The 24627-nt window shown below is 54.2% G+C and overlaps 1 protein-coding gene across 1 annotated transcript; it reads left to right on the top strand.

The window, feature by feature from the left end:
• The first annotated feature begins 3223 nt into the window (after positions 1–3223).
• Positions 3224–19003, top strand: MRPL23 (mitochondrial ribosomal protein L23). Its single transcript, XM_029059375.1, has 5 exons — positions 3224–3322; positions 12131–12253; positions 13327–13409; positions 13624–13697; positions 18710–19003. The coding sequence occupies exons 1-5, from the start codon at positions 3306–3308 to the stop codon at positions 18872–18874; spliced, it is 462 nt and encodes a 153-aa protein (XP_028915208.1). The 5' UTR covers positions 3224–3305; the 3' UTR covers positions 18875–19003.
• Positions 19004–24627: the final 5624 nt, after the last annotated feature.

Below are 24627 nucleotides of genomic sequence, written 5' to 3'. Positions count from 1 at the left end.
CATGGACCGTGTCCAATTTGATTAGCTTGTATCTACTTGTATCGCTTAATACAGTCCCTGGCACATAGTAAGCTTTTAACAAATAATATTAAAAAAATGCTGAGACCATCACCATTCATGCATTCAACAGTATTTACTGAGCGCTTACTATGTGCAGAGCACTGTGCTAAGCACTTGGAATATACGATTCAGCAAACAGAGAAGAGGACAATCCCTGCCAGTTGACGGCTTACATCTAATCGGGGGAACAGACGGACAAAAACAAAACAGCATAAACACGATAAATAGAATCAAGGGGATGTACACCCCCTTAACAAAATAAATATTCATTCATTCGTTCAATAGTATTTATTGGTGCTTTCTATGTGCAGAGCACTGTACTAAGCGCTTGGAATGTACCAATCCGGCAACAGATAGAGACAATCCTCGCCCAATGACAGCTCACAGTCTAACCGCGGGAGAACAGACAGCAGAGCAAAACAAAACAAAATGAAAACAAAACAAAATTATCACGATAAGTAGAATCAAGGGAATGTACACCTCATTATCAAATAAATAGGGTAATAAATAACATATACAAATGAGCACAGTGCTGGGGGGGGGGAAGGGGGAGGAGCAGAGGGTGGAGGGGGAGCAGAGGGAAGGGGGGGGAGCTCAGTGTGGGAAGGCCTCCTGGAGGAGGTGAGCTCTCAGTAGGGCTTTGAAGAGGGGAAGAGAGTGAGTTTGGTGGAGGTGAGGAGGGAAGGCGTTCCAGGACCGCAGGAGGACGTGGACAAGGAGTCGACGGCGGGATAGGTGAGAACGGGGGACGGTGAGGAGGTGGGCGGCAGAGGAGCGGAGCGTGCGGGGTGGGCGGGAGAAAGAGAGAAGGGAGGAGAGGTAGGAAGGGGCAAGGTGATGGACAGCCTTGAAGCCCAGAATGAGAAGTTTTTGTTTCATGGGGAGGTCGATGGGCAACCACTGGAGATTTTTAAGGAGGGGAGTGACAGGCCCAGAGTGTTTCTGCAGGAAGATGATCTGGGCAGTGGAATGAAGGATAGACTGGAGTGGGGAGAGACAGGAGGAAGGGAGACCACAGAGAAGGCTGACACAGTAATCCAGCCGGGACGGTTATGAGACCTTGTACCAGTACGAAGGTTCGTTTGGATGGAGAGGGGGTGAACGAGAGAGCGCAGTCAAGGATTACACCAGGGTTGCGGGCTTGAGAGACGGGAAGGATGGTCATACCATCCACAGTGATAGGGAAGTCAGGAAGAGGACAGGGCTTGGGAGGGAAGATGAGGAGCTCAGTCTTGCTCATGTTGAGTTTTAGGTGGCGGGCAGACATCCAGGTGGAGACGTCCCGGAGGAGGGAGGAGATACGACCCTGAAGGGACGGGGAGAGGACAGGGGCGGAGATGTAGATCTGTGCGTCATCTGCAGAGAGATGATAGTTGAAGCCGTGGGAGCTGATGAGTTCACCAAGGGAGTGAGTGTATATGGAGAACAGAAGAGGGCCAAGAACTGATCCTTGAGGAATCCCAACAGTTAGAGGATGGGAGGGGGAGGAGGAGCCCGCGAAGGAGACCGAGAATGACGGGGCAGAGAGATAAGAGGAGAACCAGGAGAGGACGGAGTCCATGAAGCCAAGGTGAGATAAGGTGTGGAGGAGAAGGGGATGGCTGACAGTGTCAAAGGCAGCTGAAAGGTCGAGGAGGATTAGGATAGAGAAGCAACGTGGCTCAGAGGAAAGAGTCATGGATTCGAATCCCAGCTTTGCCGCTTGTCAGCTGTGAGACTGTGGGCAAGTCACTTCACTTCCCCCTGCCTCAGTGACCTCATCTGTAAAATGGAGATTAAGACTGTGAGCCCCACGTGGGACCTGATTACCCTGTATCTACCCCAGGGCTTAGAACAGTGCTCTGCACATAGTAAGCACTTAACAAATACCAACGTTATTATTATTATTATAGAGTAGGAGTCATGGATTTGGCAAGAAGGAAGTCATGGGTGACCTTTGAGAGAGCAGTCTCGATAGAGTGGAAGGGACGGAAGCCAGATTGGAGGGGGTCCAGGAGAGAGTTGGAGTTGAGGATTTGAAATGAACTAATTAATGTGAGAGCCCTTTGGTAATAAAAGCACTATAACAAACCCAAGGTAGGCATTTTTATTGTAACCTGCACGAGGATTCACCATCGTCGATTTTAGAAGCAGTGAGGTTTAGTGTAAAGAGCCCGGGTTTGGGAGTCCAGAGGTCAAGAGTTCGAATCCCGGCTCTGCCATTTGTCAGCTGTGTGACTGTGGGCAAATCACTTAACTTCTCTGTGCCTCAGTTACCTCATCTGTAAAATGGGGATTAAGACTGTGAGCCTCATGTGGGACAATCTGATTACCTTGTATCTACCCCAGCGCTTAGAACAGTGCTCTGCATATAGTAAGTGCTTAACAAATGCCAACATTATTATTATTATTATTTTTTATGTGTAGGGCTCTGTGGGTGCTGGTTGGGGGGAAAAGAGAAGCAGAGAAGAGTGACTTAGTGGAAAGAGGACGGGCCTGGGCGTCAGAAGTAATGGGCTCTAATCCCGGCTCTGCCACTTGTCAGCTGTGTGACTTTGGGCAAGTCACTTCACTTCGCTGGACCTCAGTGACCTCATCTGTCAAATGGGGATGATGACTGTGAGCCCCACGTGGGCCAACCTGATCACCTTGTATGCATGGCTCAGTGGAAAGAACCCGGGCTGGGGAGTCAGAGGTCATGGGTTCGAATTCTAACTCTGCCACTTGGCAGCTGTGTGACTGTGGGCAAGTCATTAACTTCTCTGTGCCTCAGTGACCTCATCTGTAAAAGGGGATTAAGACTGTGAGCCTCAAGTGGGACCATCTGTTTACCCTGTATCTACCCCAGCGCTTAGAACAGTGCTCTGCACATAGTAAGGGCTTAACACATGACAGCAATATTATTATTGTATCTAACCCAGCGCTTAGAACAGTGCTTAGCACATAGTAAGCGCTTAACACATGGCAGCATTATTAGAGACTTCATGTGGGACAACCTGATTATCCTGTATCTACCCCAGCGCTTAGAACAGTGCTCTGCACATAGTAAGCGCTTAACAAATACCAACATTATTAGAGACTTGGAGGAAGGGGAGGTTGGAGGCCTCAGAGCAACACTGCGCATGCCCGGGAGGCGTCGGCGGCGCAGTTCCCCCTCCGGCCGGCAGGGGCCGCCAGCGCCGAGAGCTGGGTGCGCGCAGCCCGGCGGCGGCCGCTCTCGCTCGGGCTGGCGCCGGAAGCGGCGAGCCTAGGAGCCGTCGGTGAGCATGGCGCAGAGAGTCTTGTGAGTAGCGGCTCGGCCACCTGCCGGGCCTCGCCTCCTCTCCACTTTCCCTCAACCTTAAATCATTAAATACGATTGAATAAATGGATGAATCCTGGCCCAGCCGTCTCGCGCATGCGCCCGTGGCTCCTCTCTTTTCCTCTCCCTTGCCATCAGTTTGTCCCAACAGTTCTGCGCCTGCGCTGTCGGCTCCTCTCTTCTGGCCCCCCCCGGCCTGTTCCAATCTCTCCGCGCCTGCGCCGTCCACTCCTCTCTCCCCCTCCCCCATCATTCTGTGCCAACCGTCCCGCGCCTGCGCTGTCGGCTCCTCTCTTTTCATTCATTCATTCATTCATTCAATAGTATTTATTGAGCGCTTACTATGTGCAGAGCACTGGACTAAGCGCTTGGAATGGACAGTTGGGCAACAGAGAGAGACAGTCCCTGCCCATTGACGGGCTTACAGTCTAATCGGGGGAGACAGACCATAAAAATAGCAATAAATAGAATCAAGGGGATGGACATCTCACTAACAAAATAATAGAATCAAGGTGATGGACATCTCATTAACAAAATAATAGAATCAAGGTGATGGACATCTCACTGACAAAATAATAGAATCCAGGTGATGTACATCTCATTAACAAAATAATAGAATCAAGGTGATGTACAGCTCACTGACAATAGAATCAAGGTGATGTACATTAACAATAAATAGGGTAATGAAAATATTTACAATTTAGCAGACCAGCACAGTGTTGAGGGGAGGGGAAGGGAGAGGGGGAGGAGCAGAGGGAAAGGGAGGAAAAGAAGGCTTAGCTGAGGAGAGGTGAAGCAGGGGTAGAGGGGGAGCAGAGGGAGCAGAGGGAAAAGGGGAGCTCAGTGTGGGAAGGCCTCTCGGAGGAGGTGAGCTCTCAGTAGGGCTTTGAAGAGGGGAAGAGAGTTTGGCGGAGGTGAGGAGGGAGGGCGTTCCGGGACCGCGGGAGGACGTGGCCCGGGGGTCGACGGCGGGATGGGCGAGAACGGGGGACGGCGAGGAGGTGGGCGGCGGAGGAGCGGACCGCGCGGGGTGGGCTGTGGAAAGAGAGAAGGGAGGAGAGGTAGGAAGGGGCGAGGTGACGGAGAGCCTCGAAGCCTAGAGTGAGAAGTTTTTGTATTGAGCGGAGGTCGATGGGCAACCACTGGAGGTGTTTAAGAAGGGGAGTGACAGGCCCAGAGAGTTTCTGCAGGAAGATGAGCCGGGCAGCGGAGTGAAGAATAGACCGGAGCGGGGCGAGAGAGGAGGAAGGGAGGTCAGAGAGAAGGCCGACACGGTAGTCTAGCCGGGATATTCCGAGAGCCCGTAGCGGTAAGGTAGCCGATTGGGTGGAGAGGAAAGGGCGGATCTCGGCGATATCGTAAAGGTGAGACCGGCAGGTCTCGGTGACGGATCGGACGCGTGGGGTGAACGCGAGAGACGAGTCGAAGACGACGCCGAGGTCGCGGGCCCGAGAGACGGGAAGGACGGTCGTACCGACAAGGTGATAGGGAAGTCAGGGAGAGGACAGGGCTTGGGAGGGAAGATGAGGAGCTCAGTTTTGGACATACCTTCCCTCTCCCCTTCCCCATCGGCCTGTCCCCATCTCCCCGCACCTGTGCCCTCCGCTCCTCTGTCACCCCTCTCCCCCCCACGCATCATCCTGTCCCAAGCGTGGTGCACGACGGAGCCGGGAATAGACCCCGGGTCCTTCCAGTTCCCCCAAACCTTGGTAGAAAAATCATGGCCGAGTGGATAGAGCACGGACCTGGGGGGCGGGAGGACCTGGGTTCTAATCCCGGATCTGCCACCGGTCTGCAGGAGCCCGGGCTTGGGAGTCAGAGGTCGTGGGTTCTAATCCCGGCTCCGCCACTTGTCAGCTGGGTGACCTTGGGCATGTCACTTCACTGGGCCCCGGTGTCCTCATCTGGAAAATGGGGATGAAGACTGGGAGCCCCACGTGGGACAACCTGATCACCTTGTGTCCCTCCCAGGGCTTAGAACAGTGCTTGGCACATAGTAAGCGCTTAACAAATGCCTTTATTATTATTATTACCTTGGGCAAGTCACTTCAGGGCCTCAGTTCCCTCATCTGTGCAATGGGGATGAAGACTATGATCCCCATGTGGGACAGGGACTGCGCCCAACCTTGTATCTACCCCTACGCTTAGGACGGTGCTCGGCATGTAGTAAGCGCTTAACAAATACCACTGTTATTATTATTTATCGGTATCGGAATCTGGAATCGTAAGCCCTTCCCATCCTCACTTGGATCTGATCTCTCTGGGTGAGAGACAGAGGGATGTCCTCGGCCCCTGTCCCCACTCGGGCTGGGTCACTTGGGGCCGGGAACTGCCCCTCTCTGGGCTTCCCTCCTCCCCCGACTCCGCCCATTGATTCATTCATTCATGTATTTATTGAGCGCCTACTGTGTGCAGAGCACTGTACTAAGCGCTTGGAAAGTCCAGTTTGGCAACTCATAGCGACAATCCCAACCCACCAACGGGCTCACGGTCTAGAAGCGGGGAGACAGACGACAAAACAGAAGCAGCGTGGCTCAGTGGAAAGAATCCGGGCTTGGGAGTCAGAGGTCACGGGTTCGAAACCCCGCTCCGCCACTTGGCAGCTGTGTGACTGTGGGCAAGTCACTTAACTTCTCTGTGCCTCAGTGACCTCATCTGTCAAATGGGGATGAAGACCGTGAGCCTCACGTGGGACAACCTGATGACCCTGTGTCTACCCCAGCGCTTAGAACAGTGCTCCGCACACAGTAAGCGCTTAACAATACCAACATTAAAACAAAACAAGTAGACGGGCATCAGTAGCATAGGGTTTCTGTCGGATGTGGAGGTGGATGGGCAGATTTAATATATGCGTTGTCACCAAATCCTGTCCCTTCACTAAAATCCGCCCTTTCCTCTCCGTCCAAACTGCTATCACGTTTATCCAAGCCCTGATCCTCTCCCGCCTGGATTCTATTTATTTGCTATTGTTTGAATGAGATGTTCATCCCCCTCGATTCTATTTATTGCCGTCGCTCTCGTCCGTCCGTCTCCCCCGATTAGACCGTGAGCCCGTCAGAGGGCAGGGACCGTCTCTATCTGTTACCGATTTGTCCGTTCCAAGCGCTCAGTCCAGGGCTCTGCACCTAGTAAGCGCTCAATAAATGCTAGTGAATGACTGAATGGGTGACGGTAGTAGCCTCCTCTCTGACTTCCCGACCTCCTCTTTCTCCCCACGCCAGTCCCCACTTCAGTCTGCCGCCCGGATCATTTTTCTAAAAAAAAGTTCAGTCCACATCTCAGACTGAGCCCCCCCCCCCCTCTTCCTCCGCTCCTCCTCCCCTCCCCGTCGCCCCGACTCCCTCCCTCTGCTCCACCCCCTTCCCACAGCACTGGTGTATATTTGTACGTATTTATTATTCTATTTATTTCCTTAATAAGGTGTATGTTTCTATAATTCTGTTTACTTTGAAGCTATTGATGCCTGTCTACTTGTTCTGTTTTGCTGTCCGTCTCCCCCTTCTAGACTGTGAGCCCGTCGTTGGGCAGGGATTGTCTCTATCCGTCGCCGAATTGGACTTTAGAAGAGCTTAGTACAGTGCTGTGCACACAGTAAGCGCTCAATAAATACGCCTGACTGAATGAATCAATCAGTATATGCTATTGAGAAGCAGCGTGGCTTAGTGGAAAGATGACGGGCTCGGGCGTCAGAGGTCGTGGGTTCTAATCCCAACTCCGCCACTTACCAGCTGTGTGGCTGTGGGCAAGTCACTTCTCCGGGCCTCAGTTACCTCATCTGGAAAATGGGGGTGAAGACTGGGAGCCCCGCGTGGGACAACCTGATGACCTTGTGTCTCCCCCAGCGCTTAGAACAGTGCCTGGCACATAGTAAGCGCTTAAAAATAAAATAGAAATGGTCGTATTTGTTAAGCGCTTACTATGTGCCGAGCACTGTTCTAAGCGCTGGGGGAAACAAGGTGATCAGGTTGTCCCACGTGGGGCTCACAGGTGTAATCCCCATTTTACAGATGAGGTAACTGAGGCACAGAGAAGTAACGACTGAATGAATGAATCTATCAATATATGGTATTGAGAAGCAGCGTGGCTCAGTGGAAAGAGAACGGGCTTTGGAGTCATAGGTCATGGGTTCGAATCCCTGCTCTGCCACTTGTCAGCTGTGTGACTGTGGGCAAGTCACTTCACTTCTCTGGGCCTCAGTCACCTCATCTGTAAAATGGGGATTAAGACTGTGAGCCCCACGTGGGACAACCTGATTCCCCTGTGTCTCCCCCAGCACTTAGAACAGTGCTCTGCACATAGTAAGCGCTTAACAAATACCAACATTATTATTATTATCATTATTATTATTGCTGTGATTGATACCTGTTTACTTGTTTCGATGCCCGTCTCCCCCTTCTAGACTGTGAGCCCAGTGTGGACAGGGATCGTCTCTGTCTGTTGCTGAATTGGATTTCCCGAGGGCTCAGTACAGTGCTTTGCATGCAGTAAGCGCTCAATAAATACGATTGAATGAATGAGTGAATGAATCTTCCCACTCCTCGAGAATCTCCACTAGTTGCCCATCCATCAAGAGAAGCAGCTTGGCATAGTGGCTAGAAGCAGCGTGGCACAGTGGAAAGAGCCCGGCCTTGGGAGTCAGAGGTCATGGGTTCGAATCCCGGCTCTGCCACTTGTCAGCTGTGTGACTGTGGGCGAGTCACTTCACTTCTCTGTGCTTCAGTTCCCTCATCTGTAAAATGGGGATTAAGACTATGAGACCCACGTGGGACAGCCTGATTAACTTGTATCTCCCCCAGCGCTTAGAACAGTGCTCTGCACATAGTAAGCGCTTAACAAAAACCAACGTTATTATTATTATTATTCAGAAAGTCGTGGGTTCTAATCCCGGCTCCACCACTTGTGTGCTGTGTGACCTTGGGCAAGTCACATCCTTCCTCTGGGCCTTAGTTACCTCATCTGTAAAGTGGGGATTGAGACTGTGAGCCCCACGTGGGACAGGGACCGTATCCAACCCAATTTGTGTCTATCCCAGTGCTTAGTACGGTGGCTGGCACATAGTAAGCGCTTAACAAATACATTATTAGTAATAATAACAATAATCAATCATCTCCACTGCATTTACCTGGAGCGGGGCCAGGATTATAGGATGGTTTTACTAGCAACTGTCCTCTCCCAAGCACTCAGTACAGGGCTCTGCACACAGAAGGCTACATTCTTTCGTTCATCTGTTCAGTCTTATTTATTGAATGCTTACTGTGTGCAGAGCACTGTACTGAGCGCTTGGGGGAGTGCAATACAACAATAAACGGACCCATTCCCTGCCCACAAAGAGCTTACAGTCTAAAGGGTGAGTTTACCCGTTATGAGTTCCTTGAGGGCGAGGTCTCTGTTATCTCTCTCGTTTCTCCCAAGCGTTCAGTACAGTGCTCCGCAAGCTTCTTGCGGGCAGGAATCATGTCTACTAATGCTGTTGTATAACTCACAAGTGCTCAGTTCAGTCATTCGTATTCGTGGAGCGCTTACTGTGTGCAGAGCACTGTACTAAGCGCCTGGAAAAGTACCAAGCAACGATAAACAGTGACCGTCTCTCCCCCGAGGTGCTCACAGTGTAGGGGGGCGGTTAGACATCAGTACAAACAGACATCAATACATTAAATAAAATGATAGTTCACTCATTCGGTCGTATTTACTGAGCACTTACTGTGTGCAGAGCACTGTACTAAGCGCTTGGAAAGTACAGTTCGGCCACAGAGACAGTCCCTTAAGTGGTGTGGGGTCGGGGGAGGGCAAAGGGAGCAAGCCAGGGTGACGCAGAAGGGAGTGGGAGATGGGGAAAAGTGGGGCTTAGTACAGCGTTCTGCACGCAGAGACAGATCCTTCAAAGCAGGGTCGCGTCTATTACCTCCCTCGTTTCTCCCAAGCGCTCAGTCCAGTGCTCTGCACACAGGAGACTGTAAGCTCCTGAGGGCAGGGGTCACGTCGTCTATGTCTGTTGTCCTCTGCTAGCGCTCACCGCAGCGTCCTACACACAGGAGGAGCGTGGCTCAGTGGCAAGAGCCCGGGCCTGGGAGTCAGAGCTCATGAGTTCGAATCCCGGCTCTGCCGCTTGTCAGCTGGGTGACCGTGGGCGAGTCACTTCACTTCTCTGGGCCTCAGTGACCTCATCTGGAAAATGGGGGTTAACTGTGAGCCTCACGTGGGACAACCTGATTACCCTGTCTCTACCCCAGCGCTTAGAACAGTGCTCGGCACATAGTAAGCGCTTAACAAATACCAATATTATTATTAGGAGACTGTCAGTTGATCAGTGGTATGTATTGAGCGCTTATTGAGTGCAGAGCACTGTACTAAGCGTTTGGGAGAGTGCAGTTTGAGCAGAGTTGATTAACGTGCACGATTGTACTTTCCCAAGCGCCCAGTACAGTGCTCTGCACCCACCTGACCGGAAGATCTGACGTTCCCTGACTGCGCCCTCCTTTCCTCTTCTCCCTCTCCCTTCTGCGTCGCCTGGACTTGCTCCCTTCATTTATAATAATAATGTTGGAATTTGTTAAACGCTTACTATGTGCCGAGCACTGTTCTAAGCGCCGGGGTAGATAGAGGGTAATCAGATTAGAGAAGCAACGGTGGCTCAGTGGAAAGAGCCCGGGCTTGGGAGGCAGAGGTCATGAGTTCGACTCCCGGCTCTGCCAGCTGTGGGACTGTGGGCGAGTCACTTCACTTCTCTGGGCCTCAGTGACCTCATCTGCAAAATGGAGATGAAGACCGTGAGCCTCACGTGGGACGACCTGATTACGCTGTATCTCCCCCAGCGCTTAGAACAGTGCTCGGCACGTAGTAAGCGCTTAACAGATACCAACATTGTTATTATTGTCCCGCCTGAGGCTCACGGTCTTAATCCCCGTTTTACAGATGAGGTCACTGAGGCACAGAGAAGTGAAGTGACTTGCATTTATCCCCCCGGTCCCAGCCCCGCACCATTTATGTCCCCAGATCTGTCATTTATTTATTTCTATTAATGTCTGTCTCCCCCTTTGGACTCTGCATTTATGTCCCCAGATCTGTCATTTGTTTATTTCTATTAAGGTCCGTCTCCCCCTCTGGACTGTAAACTCGTTGTGGGCAGGGAGTGTGTCCTGTTGTTCTGTTGTCCTCTCCCGAGCGCTTAGGACAGAGCTCTGCACGCAGCGAGCGCTCAATAAATTCGATTGAATGAATAATAATAATAATGTTGGTATTTGTTAAGCGCTTACTACGTGCAGAGCACTGTTCTAAGCACTGGGGGAGATCCAGAGTCATCAGGTCGCCCCACGTGAGGCTCCCAGTTAATCTCCATTTTCCAGATGAGGTCACTGAGGCGCAGGGAAGTGAAGTGACTCGCCCACAGCCACACAGCGGACAAGCGGCAGAGGCGGGAGTCGAACCCATGACCTCTGACTCCCAAGCCCGGGCTCTTTCCACTGAGCCGCGCCGCTGTCGGGGAAGGGAGCTGGGGGTTCTCAGCCTACCCATTCAATCATTCATTCACTGGTATTTGTTAAGTGCTTACCGGGTGCAAAACAGCGTGGCTCAGTGGAAAGAGCACGGGCTTGGGAGTCAGAGGTCATGGGTTCGAATCCCGGCTCCCTCACGTCAGCTGTGTGACTTTGGGCAAGTCACCTGACTTCTCTGTGCCTCAGTTCCCTCATCTGTAAAATGGGGATTAAATCTGTGAACCCCACCTGATCACCTTGTATCCCCCAAGCGCTTAGAACAGTGCTTTGTACATAGTAAGCGCTTAACAAATACCATTATTTTTACTAAGCACTTGCAGCCTCGCTTAATGGAAGGAGGCCGGGCTTGGGAGTCGGAGGCCGTGGGTTCTAATCCCGGCTCCGCCACTTGTCCGCTGGGTGACTTTGGGCAAATCACTTGTCTTCTCTGGGCCTCAGTTGCCTCCTCTGGAAAATGGGGATGAAGACCGGGAGCCCCACGTGGGACACCCTGATCACCTTGTATCTACCCCAGCGCTCAGAACAGTGCTTGGCACCGAGTAAGCCCTTAACAAGTACCATCGTCATCATCATCATCCCTCGGGAAAGTAATACTAATAGTAATGGCGGTATTTGTTAAGCGCTTACTATGTGCCAAGCCCTGAGCTAAGCACTTGGGAAAGTAATAATAATAATAATGACGGTATTTGTTAAGCGCTTACTGGGTGCCAAGCGTATTCTACAACTCTATATATTTCCATTACCCGATTTATTTTGTTAATGAAATGTACATCGCCTCGCTTCTATTTAGTCGCCATTGTTTTTACGAGACGTTCTTCCCCTCGACTCCATTTATCGCCATCGTTCTCGTCCGTCCGTCCCTCCCCGATCAGACCGTGAGCCCGTCGAACGGCAGGGACCGTCTCTATCCGTTGCCGACTTGTTCATTCCCAGCGCTCAGTACAGTGCTCTGCACATAGTAAGCGCTCAATAGATACTATTGAATGAATAAATAAATACTATTGAGTGAATATTCTAAGCACCGGGGCGGCTACAAGGTAATGAGGTTGTCTCACGTGGGGCTCACGGTCATCAGCCCCCTTTTCCAGATGAGGGAACCGAGGCCCAGAGAAGCGAAGTGACTTGCCCGGAGTCATTCAGCTGATAAGTGCTGGAGCCGGGATCCGAACCCGCGACCTCTGACTCCCAAGCCCGGGCTCTTTCCACTAACAGTAAGCTCGGAGCGGATTGCCCCGGCGGCCGTCGGGGTCCCCGGGGGTGCTCGGTGACCCCCCCCTCTCCTCCGCCTCCCGTCCAGGTACCCCCTGTACCAGCGAGGGAACCCCCAGCTGCGGGTCTTCCGCACCAACTTCTTCGTGCAGCTGGTGAGGCCCGGGCAGGAGCAGCCCGAGGACACCGTCCAGTTCCGCATCCCCATGACGTGAGTCCGGCCCGGGGGAGGGCGGGGGGGGGGGCGCCCGGGGGGGCCGCTCGGGGCCCGGGGACAGCCCCGCCCCTGGGCATCCGTGCCCCGGTTCCTGGGAGGGACACGGGGGGGTCAGAGATTGAGCGGGCAGTGCCGGCCCGTCCTCCTCGTGGGTGGTGGCGATCCCTTCCCCCCTCCTCCCCAGGGATCGTGGGGATCCCTATCCCCCCTCCTCCCTGATTACGGGGATCCCTGCCCCCTCCTCCCCAGGAATCGTGGAGATAATAATGTTGGTATTTGTTAGGCGCTTACTATGTGCCGAGCACCGTTCTAAGCGCTGGGGTAGACACGGGAATCAGGTTGTCCCACGTGGGGCTCGCAGTCTTCATCCCCATTTGACAGATGAGGGAACTGAGGCACAGAGATTTGAAGTAACTCGCCCACAGTCACACAGCCGACAAGTGGCAGAGCCGGGATTCGAACTCGTGAGCCCTGACTCCAAAACCTGTGCTCTTTCCACTGAGCCACGCTGCTTCCCCCCCATATCTCCAGGGATTGTGGTGATCCCTGTCCCCCTCCTCCTCCTCCTCCTCAAGGATCACGGGGATCCTCGCTCCCCTTCTCCCCAGGGATCACCGTGATCCCTGCTCTCTCTTCCGCATGGATCATGGGGATCCCTGCCCCTCCCTCCCCAGGGATCACAGAGGTCTCCCCCCCCCTCCTCCGCATGGATCATGGGGATCCCTGCCCCTTCCTCTCCAGGGATCACAGTGGTCTCTCCCCCCTCCTCTTCATGGATCATGGGGATCCCCGCCTCCCTCCTCTGCGTGGATCATGGGGATCCCTGCCCCTCCCTCCCCAGGGATCACAGAGGTCTCTCCCCCCTCCTCCGCCTGGATCATGGGGATCCCCGCCTCCCTCCTCCGCGTGGATCATGGGGATCCCCGCCCCCTCTTCCTCACGGATCATGGGGATCCCTGCCCCGCCTTCCCGCGGGGAGGAGTGTTAGATCCCTCCTCCTGCCCTCCCGACCCGCCTCGGCCTCCCCGACGGGATAACGGCTTCATTCTCCCCGGGCGTCCCTCTAGGATGACCCGGATCGACCTGAGGAATTATCTCCAGAGCATCTACAAGGTGCCCGTGGCCACGGTGAGGACCAGGATTCAGTTTGGTGAGTCCAGACCCGCCCCCGGCCCCGGCCCATCCCCTTCCCCGCCCCCACCCTCTCCCAGGATGGGCGTCCCGGGCGTGGGGCTCCGTGGGCCGAGCGGCGGGGGGTACCCGGTGCGGTCTGCCCTCCGGCCGGGGCGCGGAGTCGGCGGGGGGCAGTGAGCAGGGGAGGGCGGACGTGGCTGACCCCCCCCCCCCTTCCGCTCGCGGCACAGGCTCCAACAAGAAGAAGGATCACAAGAACAGACGGGTGAAGCAGCCGGACTACAAGGTGGCCTACGTCCAGCTGGTGAGCGGGCACCGCTCGTGCCGGCCGGGGCGGGCGGGGGCACCGGGAGCGGGCTGCCGGCCGGCTGCCGGTCACCGGTCATCGGCCCGCTGCGGGCAGATGATGACGACGGTATCTGTCAAGCATTTACTATGTTCTGAGCGCCGGGGGAGATCCAAGGCGATCAGGTTGTCCCCCGTGGGGCTCACGGTCTTCATCCCCGTCTGAGAGTTGAGGTCCCTGAGGCCCGGGGAAGTGACTTGCCTAAAGTCACACAGCCGGCGAGCGGGCAGGGCTGGGATCGGAACCCGTGACCCCCGGCACGTGCGCCGAGGGCACTCCCCCACCCTCCGGCCTATGCGCTGAGCGCCCCTTCCCGGCCACTGTGATGAGTAGCCGCTCCCAGCCACTCCCGGCGCACGTGCTGAGCGCCCCTCCCGGGCCGGTATGGCGCCGGCCGATGTGCCGAGCGCCCGCTCCTGGCCACTGTGCCCAGTGCCCGTCGCCAGCCAGTGAGCTGAGCGTCGGCTGCGGGCCGTTGGGCCGAGCGCCCGTTGCTGGCTGCCGTGCTGGGCGCCTGCTCCCGGCCCCTGGGCTGAATGCCTGTGATTTTCAGATGCTTAATGCTACTTCACTGGTCCGAGCACTTCTCCTTTCCCACCTTGATTATTCATCTGTTCATTCAGTCGTATTTATTGAGCGCTTATTGTGTGCAGAGCACCGTACTAAGCGCTTGGAAAGTACAGTTCGGCTATAAAGAGAGACGATCCCTGCCCACACCGGGCTTACAGTCTAGAAGGGGAAAGACAGACATCAAAACAATCAGACATCAATAATAATAATAGTAATGTGAATAAATGGAATTGTGGATATGTACGCATCAAAACAAGCAAACAGGTGTTAATGTCAATACGTAGAATTATAGATATGTACATAATAATGATAACAATGTTGGTATTTGTTAAGCGCTTACTCTGTGCAGAGCACCGTTCTAAGCGCTGGGGTGGATACAGGGTCATCAGGTTGTCCCACATGAGGCTCACAGTCTTCATCCCCATTTGACAGATGAGGTCACTGAGGCACAGAGAGGTTAAGTGACTTGCCCACAGTCACACAGCTGACACGTGGCGGAGCCAGGATTAGAACCCACGACCTCGGACTCCCGAGCCCGGGCTCTTCGCGCTGAGCCGCGCTGCCCCACAAGCGCTGTGGGGCGGCCTCCTCGCCGACCTCCCTGCCTCCCGTCTGTCCTCCCTGCGGTCCGTAGTTCACTCTGCTGCCCGGATCATTTTTGTCCAGAAGCGTTCGGCGCACGTCTCCCCGCTCCTCGAGACCCTCGGGTGGTCGCCCATCCACCTCCGCATGAAACAGAAGCTCTTCGCCATCGGCTTTAAAACCGTCGCCCCCTCCGATCCTACCTCGCTGCTCTCCAAACCAACCCACTCAGTCCGCTCCTCTAATGCCGGCCTTCGCCCCAGGCCTCCATCTCGTCTGTCTGGCCGCCGCCGTCTCGCCCGCGTCCTGCCTCTGGCCTCCCTCCTCAGATAATAACGTTGGTATTTGTTAAGCGCTTACTAGGTGCCGAGCACCGTTCTGAGCGCTGGGGGAGATACAGGGTCATCAGGCACGGTCTTCATCCCCATTTGACGGATGAGGGAACTGAGGCACGGAGAAGTGAAGTGACTTGCCCACGGTCCCACTGCTGACAAGTGGCAGGACCGGGTTTCGAACCCACGACCTCTGACTCCCAAGCCCGGGCTCTTTCCACTGAGCCACGCTGCTTCTCTAATCTGACAGACGAGGACTCTCCCCCAACTTCAAAGCCTTACTGAAGGCCCATCTCCTCCCGGAGGCCTTCCCTGACTACGCCCTCGTTTCCCCCTTCCCACCCAGCTCCCTGGACTAATAATAATGATGGCGTCTGTTAAGCGCTTACTATGTGCCAGGCGCTGTTCTAAGCGCCGGGGTGGATCCAAGCAAATCGGGTTGGACCCGGTCCCTGTCCCCCGTGGGGCTCCCAGTCTCAATCCCCGTTTTCCAGATGAGGTGACCGAGGCCCAGAGAAGTGAAGCGACTCGCCCCGGGTCACACAGCTGGCAGGTGGCGGAGCCGGGGTTGGAACCCGTGACCCTTCCGACTTCCCTGGGCTCTGAGGAGTCGGGTCTGATCAGGAAGGCTCGGTGGAAAGAGCCCGGGCTTGGGAGTCAGAGGTCATGGGTTCGAACGCCGGCTCCGCCACCCGTCGGCTGTGTGACTGTGGGCAAGTCGCTTCACTTCTCTGGGCCTCAGGTCACCTCATCTGTCAAACGGACATGAAGACCGTGAGCCTCAAGTGGGACAACCTGATGACCCTGTATCTCTCCCAGCGCTTAGAACAGTGCTGTGCACATAGTAAGCGCTTAACAAATATCAACATTATAATTATTATTATGTCAGCTTGGAGCCCGGCGACCCTGGAGCTGGTCAGTCCCCGTGGGTCCCTGAGGGACCACCATTGCTGGCCCCGGGCTAGGGTCATTGGCCCCCCGCCAAGGTCGTTTTTATTAGAGAAGCAGCATGGCTCAGTGGAAAGAGCACAGGCTTGGGAGTCAGAGGTCATGGGTTCGAATTCTGCCACTTAGCTGTGTGACTGTGGGCAAGTCACTTCACTTCTCTGGGCCTCAGTTCCCTCATCTGGAAAATGGGCATTTAGACTGTGAGCCTCACATGGGCCAACCTGATGACCCTGTATCTACCCCAGCGCTTAGAACAGTGCTCTGCACATAGTAAGCGCTTAACAAATACCAACATTGAGCCGCTGGCCACTGATCGGGGCCGGAGCCGTGTTACCCCCCAGCTGCCACGAGGTGGCAGCAGTGCTCTTCCCCTCCAGTTCCGTTTTTATTATTATTATTAACAATGATAATAATAATGTTGGTATTTGTTAAGCGCCTACTCTGTGCCGAGCACCGTTCTAAGCACTGGGGTAGGTACAGGGTCATCAGGTTGTCCCACGTGGGGCTCCCAGTCTTCATCCCCATTTTCCAGATGCACTGAGGCACCGAGAAGTGAAGTGACTTTCATTCATTCGGTAGTATTTATTGAGCGCTTACTGTGTGCAGAGTAATAATAATAATAATGATGTTGGTATTTGTTAAGCGCTTACTACGTGCAGAGCGCCGTTCTAAGCCCTGGGGGAGATACAGGGTCATCCATCAGGTTGTCCCACGTGGGGCTCCTAGTCTCCAGCCCCGTTTTCCAGATGCGCTGAGGCACCGAGAAGTTGTGACTTTCATTCATTCAGTAGTATTTATTGAGCGCTTACTATGCAGAGTAATAATAATAATGTTGGTATTTGTTAAGTGCTTACTATGTGCGGAGCACCGTTCTAAGCGCTGGGGGAGATACGGGGTCATCCATCAGGTTGTCCCACGTGGGGCTCCTAGTCTCCAGCCCCATTTTCCACATGCGCTGAGGCACCGAGAAGTTAAGTGACTTTCATTCATTCAGTAGTATTTATTGAGCGCTTACTATGCAGAGTAATAAAAATAATAATGTTGGTATTTGTTAAGCGCTTACTATGTGCGGAGCACCGTTCTAAGCGCTGGGGGAGATACAGGGTCATCAGGTTGTCCCACGTGGGGCTCCTGGTCTCCAGCCCCATTTTCCAGATGCGCTGAGGCACCGAGAAGTTGCGACTTTCATTCATTCAATAGTATTTATTGAGCGCTTACCATGTGCAGAGCACTGGACTGAGCGCTTGGAATGGACAGTTGGGCCAAAGTCACACAGCTGAGAGTTGGGATGAGAACCCGGGACCTCTGACTCCTAAGCCCGGGCTCTTTCCAGTGAACCACGATCAATCAGTGGTATTTATTGAGCGCTTGCTGTCTGCAGAGCACTGTGATGATGATGATGATGATGATGGGATTTGTTAAGTGCTTACTGTGTGCCAAGCACTGTTCTAAGCCCAGGGGTAGATACAGGTCATCAGGTTGTCTCCCTTGGGACTCACAGTCTTCATCCCCATTTTCCAGATGAAGTAACTGAGGCCCAGAGAAGCGAAGTGACTTGCCCACAGTCACCCAGCTGACAAGTGGCAGAGCCGGGATTCGAACTCCTGACCTCTGACTCCCAAGCCCGGGCTCTTTCCACCCAGTCATGCTGCTTCTCTACAGTACAAGCAAACATGGCTCAGTGGAAAGAGCCTGGGCTTAGGAGTCAGAAGGTCGTGGCTTCTAATCCCGGCTCCGCCACTTGTCAGCTGTGTGACGGAGGGCAAGTCACTTCACTTCTCTGGGCCGGTTACCTCATCTGTAAAATGGGGATGAAGACTGTGAGCCTCACGTGGGACAACCCGATGACCCTGTATCCACCCCAGCGCTTAGAACAGTGCTCTGCACATAGTAAGCGCTTAACAAATACCAACATTATTATTCATATTTATAATTCTACTCATTTATATTAACGACGTGTCTATATCTATGATTCCATTTACATCGATGCAGTCGATTCCCGTTCACTTGCTTTGATGCCGGTCTCCCCCCCTTCTGGACCGTGAACCCATTGTGGGCGGGGATTGTCTCTCTCTGTTGCCAAGCTGTACTTTCCAGGCGCTTAGTACAGTGTCCTGCGCACAGTAAGCGCTCAATAAATATGACCGATTGAATAATAGAGAAGCAGCGTGGCTCAGTGGAAAGAGCGCGGGCTTGGGAGTCAGAGGTCCTGGGTTCAAATCCCAGCTCTGCCGCTTGTCAGCTGTGGGACCGTGGGCGAGTCACTTCACTTCTCTGCGCCTCAGTTACCTCATCTGGAAAATGGGGATGAAGACTGTGAGCCTCATGTGGGACAACCTGAATACCCTGTATACCCCAGGGCTTAGAACAGCTGACAAATACCAACATTATTATTATTATTATTAATGTGCGTCTCCCCCTCTAGACTGCAAGCTCGCTGCGGGCAGGGAATGTGTCTGTTATTCTTGCCGGCTTGGACCGTCCCAAGCGGGCCCGGGTCGTGACCTGTACTCTCCTCCCTCCCCGTCCCCCCTCCAGGCTCACGGGCAGACCTTCACGTTCCCAGACCTGTTTCCCAAGAAGGAATCCTCCCCGGAGCCCGGCTCCTTCGCAGAGATCCAGAACCGGCTGACGGACGAGGAGAGGCGGAAGCAGAAGGCCGACCCCCGGTGGGGCGGGGTCCCCCGCTGGTTGACGCTCTGAGACCGGGACCCTCCTCCCCTCTGCCCGCCCTGACCGTGGGGTCCCGGCCTCGCCTTCCGAACCACGGAGGGTGGGGGGCTTGCGTCGACCGGGTTCGTGTCGCCCATTAAAAACGTTTCCGGAAAAGACCGCCCGGCTTCGCCGCCCGGGGAGGCTGGGGCTCTCGCGGGGGCGGCCTGCGGGCGTCCGGGGGATTCAGGGGGAGCGCCCTGGAGTGATCCCTGCAGCTTTCTGGGGAACCCTGGGAGGGTCCCTACAGCTACCGAGGATGAGCCTGGGGGTCCCGGGGTGGTCCCTGGAGCCATTTGGGGAGTCTGGGGTCCCTACAGCCACCCGGGGTGTTTCTGGGGGCCCCTGCAATGGCCCCTGCAGCCATTTGGGGAACCCTGGGGGGGGGGTCCCTTCAGCTACCGAGGACGAAGCTGGGGGTCCCGGGGTGGTCCCTGGAGCCATCTGGGGAGTCTGGGGGTCCCTACAGGAACCGGGGCTGTTTCCGGGGGGGCCCTGCAATGGCCCCTGCAGCCATTCGGGGAATCCTGGAGGGGGGGTCCCTACAGCTACTGAAGATGAGCCTGGGGGTCCCGGGGGGTCCCTGGAGCCTGGAGCCGTCTGGCGGCCCCTACAGCCGTGCAGGGTGTTTCTGGGGGGTCCTGCGATGGCCCCTGCAGCCATTTGGGGAACCCTGGAGGGGTCCCTTCAGCTACCCAGGATGAAGCTGGGCGTCCCGGGGTGGTCCTGGGGGCTCCCTGCCTCCAGGCAGCTCGGCCAGTTCTGCCGGCTCATCCCCTGCGCGGCGTCCGGCCGGCCCCCGGCCGGGCGCGGCCCCGGCGGTCCCGGCCACCCTCCCCACCTCCGCCGAGTGCTGCGGCTCGGAAGCGGTGCCCGGGTCGCCGGAGGGCATTCATACCCTACTTAAAACTCACCTCCTCCAAGAGGCCTTCCCAGACCGAGCTCCTCTTCTCCCTCTACTCCTTCTGCCACCCCCCCTTCACCTCTCCGCAGCTAAACCCTCTTTTCCCCCTTTCCCTCTGCTCCTCCACCTCTCCCTTCCCCTCCCCACGGCACCGTACTCGTCCGCTCGACTGTATATATTTCCGTTACCCTATTTATTTTGTTAACGAATTGTACATCGCCTCGATTCTATTTAGTCGCCATCGGTTTTTACGAGATGTTCTTCCCCTCCACTCTGTTTATCGCCATCGTTCTCGTCCGTCCGTCTCCCCCGATCGGACCGTGAGCCCGTCCGACGGCGGGGACCGTCTCTATCTGTTGCCGACCTGTTCATCCCAAGCGCTTAGTACAGTGCTCTGCACCTAGTAAGCGCTCAATAAATACTATTGAATGAATGACTGAATGAATTCAGTCGTATTCTCATTCAGTCGGATTTATTGCGCGCTTACCACCTGCAGAGCACTGTACCGAGCGCTTGGAGTGGACAGTTGGGCAACAGATAGAGACCAGCCCTGCCCAGTGACGGGCTCACGGTCTAAACGGAGGTTAGATGAGGCCCCGTGACGTCACCACCTCCTTGGGTATCGGTCCTGGCATTTGGGGGGGACGCGGGGGGGGCACCGGGGGTCCTCAGTTTCCCCCCGAATCCGGCAGGAGCAGGCAGCCCCGGGCTCAAACCTTGGTGCAGCCTTGCGGTTGAGGGAGGGATTTTCAGCCTGACAGGCCCACTGAGGCAGCATCCCAGCCTCCTAGGCCATCCCGGGCCTGGTTGCCATGGGAGGATGCGCCCCACCACAACTATCTATTGAGCGCTGACTGCAGAGCACATAGTAAGCGCTTGGGAGAGTCCAACATGAGAAGCAGCACCGCACAGAGGCTACAGCCCAGGCCTGGGAGTCAGAAGGTCTTGGGTTCTAAACCAGGCTCCGTCACTTGTCCGCTGTGTGACCCTGGGCAGGTCACTTCCCTTCTCCGGACCTCAATGCCCTCATCTGGAAAATGGGGATGGAGACCGGGAGCCCCACGTGGGACAGGGACTGGGTCCAACCCGATTTGCTTGCATCCACCCCAGCGCTTAGTACAGTGACTGGCACATAGTAAGTGCTTAACAATTACCATTATCGTTACTATTAGAGTATAAAAATAAAGTGTGTGTGCAGTGAAGACGGTGAGCCCGTCGTTGGGCGGGGATCGTCTCTCTCTGTTGCCGAATTGGACTTTCCAAGCGCTCAGTACAGTGCCGTGTATCTGTCATTTGGAGAAGCAGCGTGGCTCAGTGGAAAGAGCCCAGGCTTGGGCGTCAGAGGTCGTGGGTTCGAATGCCGACTTGGCCGCTTGTCAGCTGTGTGACTTTGGGCAAGTCACTTCACTTCTCTGTGCCTCAGTTACCTCATCTGTAAAATGGGGATGAAATCTGAGCCCCATGTGGCACAACCCGATCACCTTGTATCCCCCCCCAGCGCTTAGAGCAGTGCTTTGCACATAGCGCTTAACAAATATCACCATTATTATTTATCAATTTTCATTCAAGTCTCTCCCCCTCTTGACTCTAAGCTCATTGTGGGCAGGGAACGCGTCAATTTGTTGCCCATTCGATTGTATTTATTGAGCGCTGACCGTGTGCACAGCATTGTATTGCACTCTCCCAAGCGTTTAGTACAGTGCTCAGCACACAGTCAGCGCTCAGAAAGACATTTAGGGCTCATTCGATGCAGGACCCTGAACGAGGCTTTTGGAAAATGACAAGTTCCCTGAGCAAAAGGAGCTTTCACTGGCTTGGGGTGGATGAGCGTAAGGGCGTTTACAACACTCTCATAACGAATACGTATCTGAGAAGCCGCGTGGCTCAGTGGCAAGAGCCCGGGCTTGGGAGTCAGAGGTCATGGGTTCGAATTCCGGCTCTGCCACTTGTCAGCTGTGTGACCGTGGGAAAGTCACTTCACTTCTCTGGGCCTCAGTGACCTCATCTGTCAAATGGGGATGAAGGCTGTGAACCTCACGTGGAACAACCTGATGACCCTGTATCTACCCCAGCGCTTAGAACAGTGCTCTGCACATAGTAAGCGCTTAACAAATACCAACATTATTATTGCCTACCTAAGTATCTGTAATTTATTTATTTGTTTACAGTAATGTCCATCTCCCCCTCTGGACTGTAAGCTCGTCGTGAGCAGGGAATGTATCTGTTTGGGGTTGTATTTTGCTCTCCCGAGCGCTTAGTACAGTGCTCGGCACACAGTAAGCGCTTAATAAATACGATTGAATGAATGGCGTGGACATGAATATACAAATGCCAAGGGGGAGTGTAAGTAAATTCGTATGTGTTAGACATGGCTGAAAGAAAATGTCTTAAACGGCTTAATAATAATGATGATGATGGTATTTGTTAAACGCTTACTATGTGCCAGGCACTGTAATTTTGGTACTTGTTAAGCACTTGCTATGTGCCAAGGCCTGTTCTAAGTGCTGGGGTAGACAGTGATATTTGTTAAGCGCTTACTTTGTGTTAGAGAAGTAGCGTGTGGCTTAGTGGAAAGAGCCCGGGCTTGGGAGTCAGAGGTCATGGGTTCGACTCCCGGCTCTGCCACTTGTCAGCTGGGTGACTGTGGGCAAGTCACTTCACTTCTCTGTGCCTCAGTTCCTTCCTCATCCGGAAAATGGGGATTAACTGGGAGCCTCCCGTGGGACGACCCGATGACCCTGGATCTCCCCCAGCGCTTAGAACAGTGATCTGCACATAGTAAGCGCTTAACAAATACTGACATTATTATTATTATTACTAAGCGCTGGGGTGGGTACAAGCAAATTGAGTTGGACACAGTCCCTGTCCCATGTGGGGCTCAAGTCTCAATCCCCATTTTGCAGATGAGATGACTGAGGCCCAGAGAAGCGAACAGTGCTTCGCACATAGTAAATGCTTAACAAATGCCATCGTTGTTGTTATTAAGTGACTTGCTCAAGGTCACATAGCAGACAAGTGGCGGAGCCGGGATTAGAACCCATGACCTTTTGACTCCCAGGCCAGGGCTCTGGTCACTACATCCAAGTTAGTGTGGACACAGTCCCCGTCCCACATGGGGCTCACGCTTTTAATCCCCATTTTCCAGATGAGGGAACTGAGGCCCAGAAAAGTGAAGAGACTTGCCCAGGGTCACACAGCAGACGCGGCAGAGCCAGGATTAGAACCCAGGTCCTTCGGACTCTCAAGCCAAGCAGCGTGGCTCAGTGGAAAGAGCCCGGGCTTGGGAGTCAGAGGTCGTGGCTTCGAATTCCGGCTCTGCCACTTAGCTGCGTGACTGTGGGCCAGTCACTTCTCTGTGCCTCAGTTCCCTCATCGTAAAATGGGGATCGAAGACTGTGAGCCTCACGTGGGACAACCTGATGACCCTGGACCTACCCCGGCGCTTAGAACGGCGCTCTGCACATAGTAAGCGCTTAATAAATACCAACGTTATTATTATTGTGATCCACTAGGCCATGCTGCTTCTCGGCTTATTACTTCTCGTATTCTCGTATTCGTATATACTTCTCGTATTATTAGAGAAGCAGCGTGGCTCAGTGGAAAGAGCCCGGGCTTGGGAGTCAGAGGTCATGAGTTCAAATCCCGGCTCTGCCACTTGGCAGCTGTGTGACCGTGGGCGAGTCACTTGACTTCTCCGGGCCTCAGTTCCCTCATCTGTCAAATGGGGATTAACTGTGAGCCTCACGGGGGACAACCCGATGACCCTGTGTCTACCCCAGCGCTTAGAACGGTGCTCGGCACATAGTAAGCGCTTAACAATTCCAACATTATTATTATTATTATTACTTAAGCACCGATCCACAAGTCTATTTCCATTTTTCCACTTTCCTCCCATCTGGAGTTCATTGTGGGGTTGGTCTCCCCCTCCCGCCTTCGTCAAACTCTAAGCTCCTTGAGGGTGGGGGTCCCGCTGCCCTGTGATCGGAAGAGGGTCTTGGCCCTGCCGCCTGTCAACGCGTTGCTGGTTTCGAGATATTCCCGGACCTTCCTGGCATTCCGACACATTCCTGGACTCACAGTATTCCAATTCCGACATTCCTGGGTTCCCGACATTCCGGCTCATTCCTGGGTTCATGACATTCCGGAGCTTTCCTGGGTTCGCAACATTCCGGCACATTTCCCGGGCTCCCGGCATCTCGGTGCATTCCTGGGTTCGTGATATTCCAACACATTCCTGGGCTCACAGCATTCCAAGACGTTGCCGGGTCCTCAACACGCCAACACATTTCCCGGGCTCGTGGCACAGTCCAGGTCCCACAGGGGGCTCACGGTCTTCATCCCCATTGTACGGATGAGGTAACTGAGGCGCAGAGAAGTGAAGCGACTTGCCCAAGGTCACGCAGCGGACTTCCTGACCGGTGGTCCCCCTTTCCATGCCGCCCTCTCCAAGACCGCTGCTGCTCTGGTACGAACTAATAATTTAGTTATTATGAGCAGCGTGGCTCAGTGGAAAGAGCCCGGGCTTGGGAGTCAGAGGGCATGGGTTCGAACCCCGGATCTGCCGCTTGTCAGCTGTGTGACTGTGGGCGAGTCACTTCACTTCTCTGGGCCTCAGTTACCTCATCTGTCAAATGGGTATTAAGACTGTGAGCCCCTCGTGAGACAACCTGATTCCCCTGTGTCTACCCCAGCGCTTAGAACAGTGCTCTGCACATAGTAAGCGCTTAACAAATACCAACATTATTATTATTATGAGCATGTAATAATAATAATTAATGGTTTATTTAGTTATTATTAACTAATATAATAGTTATTATGAGCAGGTAAAAATTATAATAAT

The sequence above is a fragment of the Ornithorhynchus anatinus genome, chromosome 3 (genome assembly GCF_004115215.2).
Source record: "Ornithorhynchus anatinus isolate Pmale09 chromosome 3, mOrnAna1.pri.v4, whole genome shotgun sequence".
Taxonomy (NCBI): Eukaryota; Metazoa; Chordata; class Mammalia; order Monotremata; family Ornithorhynchidae; genus Ornithorhynchus; species Ornithorhynchus anatinus.
The sequence above is the reverse complement of the archived record's forward strand: the minus strand, read 5'-3'. Positions and strand labels throughout refer to the sequence as shown.

Excerpts from the sequence above, each read along its gene's own strand:
- MRPL23 (XM_029059375.1), top strand. Across the intron at positions 12,254-13,326 it reads CAGTTCCGCATCCCCATGAC|GATGACCCGGATCGACCTGA; the intron begins GTGAGTCCGGCC and ends GCGTCCCTCTAG. Across the intron at positions 13,698-18,709 it reads AGGTGGCCTACGTCCAGCTG|GCTCACGGGCAGACCTTCAC; the intron begins GTGAGCGGGCAC and ends TCCCCCCTCCAG.